This window comes from Platichthys flesus, chromosome 2 (assembly GCF_949316205.1).
Source record: "Platichthys flesus chromosome 2, fPlaFle2.1, whole genome shotgun sequence".
Taxonomy (NCBI): Eukaryota; Metazoa; Chordata; class Actinopteri; order Pleuronectiformes; family Pleuronectidae; genus Platichthys; species Platichthys flesus.
The window spans coordinates 3,220,792-3,227,197 of NC_084946.1; the positions used below are offsets into that span (position 1 = coordinate 3,220,792).

The following is a 6,406-nucleotide window of genomic DNA, read 5'->3' on the forward strand; positions in this document are numbered from 1 at the left end:
TCTACTTACACAGCGTACGCGAGGTAAAGCGTCGTTGTTTCACGCCGGACCTATTTTTGTAGCGACACAGCCAACATGGACGCTGTTGTAGAGCGTTTGACAGAAGTGGAGGAAGCAGCGGAGGACGTCCTCACCACTAAACAGCAGGTAGCCCGGAACGTACAGCTGCATAGACAGAGCAATGTGTTCTCAGGGGGCGGAAACACTAGCTACAAGAGCCGGGGACATTCACAGTGTTAGCAGCTAAGCTAACTAACTAGGTTTACAGCCTGTTCATAATAGCGCCCATCACAGTTACAATGTTTGTTGCGTCATGTCTCAGTGTAAACTATGATACACCGGGGTCTCTAATACTGTGACGAGTCCAAATATCTGCTGGGGAAAAATAACCCGAGAGTTGATAATTCATGAATGAAAATAAAATGGCATAACAAATACAACACAGCCCAACTATAACCAAATACTGTCAACATTAGTGACCAATGCTAACTATAATCCCACGACCTATTCCGTGTGGATTTGAGGCTGAAGGTCTTTCTTTCTAACCCTCAGACAGAACATATTACTTCTCCCTGCCTGTGATTGCAACAATTGGATTCATTAGCTGACCTGGACTTTATTAAACTTTGTTTAACTGTATTATGTTGAAATGGTGTCTAATAATTGCCCCACCTCAATATGAAGGAGCACAAATGCCAGAAACGAATAAAAGAAAAAAACATATATACCACAGACATGCTGCTGTGTCAGAGCTGAAACTTTGTTTTATAGAGATCGTGCTTGAGAGAGCAACACAAGACAATGTTACAGATTTAGCTTTTATACAGCATAACCAATTAACATGACTGTAATATATGTTCTACTCATTAATCCATTAGCTTGATTTCATTAAAAAAAGGCACAAAGACATGTTATGGAAAATTCTACTGACCAGTGTCTAAGGTTGTGAAATCCCCTGACTAGGTGTCTCACTCCTGTGACCTTGGCAAACAGGGAATTTGCTACAGCAGATAGACAGTGAGGAGGATTTCATATATTTTTTCTTATTATGTTTTATCAAGAACCTCTTTGTATTAGTTCTGGCATGTCCTATTGAACTTGCAGCCAGTTGTTCCATTTTGAGCACCCGTGCTTGATGTGTAAACTCTGCAGAGTTTACTATTATAAAGACTATAATAGTAAAGACTTCATAATTTAAAATCTCAAGAGGAATTTCCATCACAGCCATTTCAGCATTTGTTTCTGTGTAATGTTGACAAATACCATGCTCTGTTATGTTTCAGATTGTGGACCTGGACTCAAAGAGAAACAAGAACAGAGAGGCCCTGAACGCACTGAAAACTGAAATGGCCGATTCAGGTGAGTGACGCCTCATCATCTGTGTCTCCACTGTAGTGAGAGGCGTTTTCTCAGCACATAGGGTAGGAATAATAACTAATATGTGCCATTTTGGAATGTGACCACAAAGTTATTGCATCAGGATAGAAAGAAACATTAATTATTTCAGCAGTGCTAAATTGATTTACACAATATTTTAGCAATAATACATTTTAGGATTATTTTTATTATGATAATTGTTTCTATTGGAATATTGCCACAGCCCCAAGTGGAAACAACACTTTAGTATCTTGATCTTGCATAAGGTCTATAGATGTAATATTGGTTGTAGATGAACCAAACATTAAATTAACTCCTTTTCAGAGAAAGTGAAGGTTTGCTTTGGAAACATGTTCATCAAATTCCCCAAGTCAAAGACAAGAGAGATGATTGAGAAAGGTAAAAAACACCCGTTTATATCATTTGTACTACAACGTACCTCAACAATATTATGAGTTGAGTTTGAACACTCCTGGGCAAATACCATGTATTGAAGTGATAAAAGTAGAACACCCTGCAATAGATGATACAATGAGCCTTTCTTCACACAGTAATGCCCTTGACACTTTTTATTTTTATAGACTGAAACAAAGAAAGTACAATTGTGGTATGAGTAAAAGTTTGCAGACCCTTCTCAGTCAGTGCTTAGTACCCTACCTGTGCTGATGTGTCCTGCACATGCTTATTTTAGTCTTTACTGCTGTCCTACATAGACAACACGTCTTGACATCTGAGTTCTCCTTACTTGGCATTTCTAAAATACATTAAAAATAAATGTAAACAAATACGTGTATCTTCTAATCTAAGTTCTTAGTGGTTTGGTGGATATGTGCCCAAACATTACACATGTTGCAATTAATATTAGTTGCAGTAAAATTAAAGTAAAATTTGAAGAAAGGCAGACTTGCTGCACGGGTTGTATTTATTTCTATCACTTCAATATCAGCTTAATATGAAATCATCCCAAACTTAACATGCAGCTGTATCATCGCAAAACATGATCAACCAAACCTGTTCTGGACTTTGTTCATTATAGACCAGGAGCAGCTGGAGAAGGAGATTAACGACCTTCATAAAGAACTGAAAGCGAAAGTCAACCATCTCAATGAAATGCAAGGTATGGAGAGCATCATCACTGTTTAGCTGGCAACACAATGTGATAAAGGAAAAGTTAAGATTTTTTGAGAAATACACTCATGACTGAGAATAAAAAGACAGGAGGCAGTAAGCTTAGTATAAAGACAGAATTTAATTTAAGGCTCACTCATTCTTCTCAGTTTCTTTCCACTTTATAGCCGTTTTCAGACGTGAACTATGGAGGATGTCCTGCGGACGATCTCCTGCTGTGTTTTCACATGGGCTCTATTAGACATTATCCAGAGTTTTTACCAGGGGGCTGGCAAGAGGAACTCCGAACCCTCTCACTCGAACATATGCCATCTCATACAGCCCCTTGGGGAATGTCAGGAGATTATCAGGAGAGTTCAATGCATGTCTGAAATTTATATGGGCAATTAGGCCAGTTTAAGATTTTATCTTTTAACACAAACACAGTGAACATCTGCACAATGCAGTGCAACCCTGGACATTCAATACGTGATGCCTTTTATGTTCAGATTAAGCTGAGTCAATAGATATGTCAACACACTGGTTTCATTATACACCTCTGTATAACACTCCGTCGTTTTTGAGTGATGGTGAAAGTTGTGATGGGGGAGGATGCTAGAAGTTCATAGGAACCATAGAGAGATGGAGTGTGCCACAGTCCATCTTACATCCGGTGCCATGCATAGTTCAAGGCCGGCAAACAGCACACCTGCAAGCATAGAGGGAGCAGTGTTTATCTACTATACTGCAGCCAGCCACCAGGAGGCAATCAACATGTCTTCATTTCTTGGGCACCTTCATGTCTTACTCCTAGAGGGAATCTTGTTTCACTCCAGAAGGTCTGACCAATGACGCAGATTATGAACTCTGAAAAAACCCTACTTTCTAAAATTGAATACATGAATGTGATCTTACAAAAGTCTGAGGACCAAAGCAGCTGAAGTGAATACAATTGTTCGACTATGAGCAGTATTTTAAGTTCCTTTCTCAATGCTTCCAAACCAAACCAAATGCAGACATGTATGGAAACAAGAATGAGAACAAAGATAGAGACACAGACACTGGTGCTTTTATCCACCTGATGTTGATAATGGTGTTTCTAGCATATGCTGTTGTAAGTTCATTTGCAGAATTCAACAATAATCAGTTCACTATTGAGACTGTTTGTTTTGATTAAATCCAAGGTCTAATATAATGATTTCAAGGTCCTTTTTAAGGCGGTAGATGGTGGTGTGCTGCTACATTATCCAGCCTTAACATGGTTATTCAATTAGTGTTACAAGAGATTCGACTGCTTTTAATACCTGTGATGCAGTTTAGACATGCTATCTCAATGAGAGTACCATTCGCATCATGCTAATTGGATCTCTGCACAAAATCGACTGAGCTCAAATTAGAGTCTCCACAGAGAGGATGTTTAGATAAGCTCTAGAGGGATGATGTGTGGTTTTGTTTAAACTCAGCTTTTATAGACTAACTAAAGGGTCAAAAGAATCTATTTTTTGTTAACAGGTCTGTTCATCTTTTAACCTTTGTCCCTTGAAATTGTGTGACCCATCAAAGTTGAGAGGAAAAGCAAATGGGGAAATGCTGTCATCACATGTGAAATATTTCTGCAATCTCCATAGGAGGAACGTCCAGTCTCCAGATGTTTGATTAATGCAGATGTGTCGTTAAACAAAAATGTCTCCCAGTGGTCCACTTGTTGGAGGAGTGAGCAGGGAACTGAGTCTGCTCTGTGTTCAGTCAGATAGCTGCAGACTTGGAGGAACAAACAAGGAGGGGTTTCAATTCAATAATTATTCCCCTGGTAAAACAGTTGATAAAGTTCATGTCCTTCATGTTATTTTTGGAAAAATGCCTCAGCCACAATAACATCCAGTGCAAGTGAAAATATTTTGGTTGTATGCAGGATCATCCCAACAGTACTGTGAAATATCTGTCTTTGTGTTTGTCTGCAGGTAACCCTGAGCTGAGAGGCTACAATCTCTCTCCTCTGTCAACTGGTGAAATCAAAGCTATGAACAGCATTTTCAAGATATGAAGATTTTCTGAGACATGAGCTTCCCCTGCCACCTCTGAGCTTTAATGTTTTATCCTGTGGATGATGTGATGACACTGTAAATCAGAATCCCGATGGAGCCACAACATCCTGACATCTGCATATCCTGTCAACTTTTTTTCAGCTTCGGTCAAACATCGTATTCTCATTAAAAACTTCACAAAGATCATTTAAGGTTGAAAGTACATTTCAATGTTCTCGCTAATCTCTTATTTGATGAGGTTCCATGCAAACTGGATGCGCAATGTTAATGAAATTCCATATCACCAGATATGTGATTTTATATAGTATTGATAGGCAGTTAAATAGGGAAATTATGAATTAATAAAATAAACAACATTTTTGCCAAGAAATAAAAAGTAATGTTGACCTTATACTGTAAAATATAGCAGTATTACAACAATGTTACACAACCATAAATATTGAATTATTGTCATCATATTTTACATACATTATCATCAACAGTTTTCAACCAGCTAAATTAGCTGAATGCTTAAAAGTTGATCTAACCACAGAAAGTGGTGTCCTGCATCTGTAAAAATTGCCGAGTGTGAAAAACCGGCAGTGATGATGCTTCTTTGGAATCTCGCCTGGGTGACGCCGAGGCACCTACCTAGTGAAAACACTGCAATGTCAAAAGCCTTTCATCAACTGTTAGTGTCATTGTAGCCAACAATGACAACAGGATACGTAACCAAAAATACGTCAACATAGATAAATTGCTCCACACTGCAAACTGAATGTGAGCTCATTAACAACCCTTCATTTCACAGTGTGCACACCAATAGATCACAATCAGTTTATAAACTGATGGTGTTTGGTTACTTTTGTAGGTACAATGTTACAACCAACAATGGAACTGAGCAGAATAACTGACTCTATAATATATATATATATAGTTTTAGTTTGTAGTCCAGTGAAAAATCAATACAGGCTGGTTCATAGTCACAAGATGGCAGTGCAGTGAAGGTGTACAGCGCAGACATGGCGCCTTGATATCACCTTCTGCCTCCATAGCCTCACAACCCTTCTTTGTTCTCTGGGAGTATCAATGCACTGCCTGACACATTATGTAATACACACCAGTTATGTGGCTAGGTATTGACTGAAATTTGGAAATGAAGATTTGATTTTGTGTTGTGTGAAAAAATTCTTTATTGTATAACACGTCATTGTTTGCATCCTGTTTGAAAGTTAGGAATTATATTGCCTTTATGTTTTGTCCTCTTTTTATTCACCATCCAATCTTTGAATAAATTTATTTTTTTCCATTCGGGCTAATTTTTTTTTTTTTTGTGAAAGTTTTTAATTTTTTTTCAAAGGAGGCATCAGAAGTCAGAATCTGTGATAAACAACTAATGTGCTAACTGCAAAATAGTTGTTATTGCTTTATAATTGGCCAGCCTGACATGCCACAGAGCATGAGAAGACATGAATAGCTTGAGGCAGCAAGAGAAAGGGAGGGACAGTCACAGAGGAGGTATGTGTAGGTTGTTTGTGTGTGCGGAGGCGTTGGTGATACAGTAGTAGCCCTGGCTCACTCTCAGACTGTGGTTGCGTGCCAGCGCTGTCAGACCTGGAATAAGCTCTGAGGGATGACTTTATGAGTCAAAGGATGGGAACCTGCTGATCGTATCAAATGTTAGATAATTATAGCAAACACTGGGACACGCTAAGAGTTACATACTGACGCGCCGCACTTTGACTGTGATTTTGTTTACCTTCACTCGATTACAAGAGCCAAATTAATCACAACCAAGAAGAGTGAACGTAAATCCATAAACTGTGTAATTATAGTGCGTTTGACAGTGTTAAGTGGAAAGATAGCAAAGGCCAGATATACAGCTCGAATTGTATCTC

The 6,406-nt window shown here is 38.6% G+C and overlaps 1 protein-coding gene across 2 annotated transcripts; it reads left to right on the forward strand.

The window, feature by feature from the left end:
* pdrg1 (p53 and DNA-damage regulated 1) lies at positions 1–5,817 on the forward strand. 2 transcript variants are annotated; one of them, XM_062394604.1, is made up of 5 exons: positions 1–147; positions 1,284–1,359; positions 1,702–1,776; positions 2,414–2,494; positions 4,446–5,817. In XM_062394604.1, exons 1-5 carry the CDS (start codon positions 76–78, stop codon positions 4,526–4,528), a joined length of 387 nt encoding a protein of 128 aa, XP_062250588.1. In that variant the 5' UTR covers positions 1–75; the 3' UTR covers positions 4,529–5,817. The 2 variants fall into 2 exon arrangements, with proteins under 2 accessions (XP_062250588.1, XP_062250589.1); XM_062394605.1 differs by lacking the exon at positions 1,702–1,776.
* Positions 5,818–6,406: the final 589 nt, after the last annotated feature.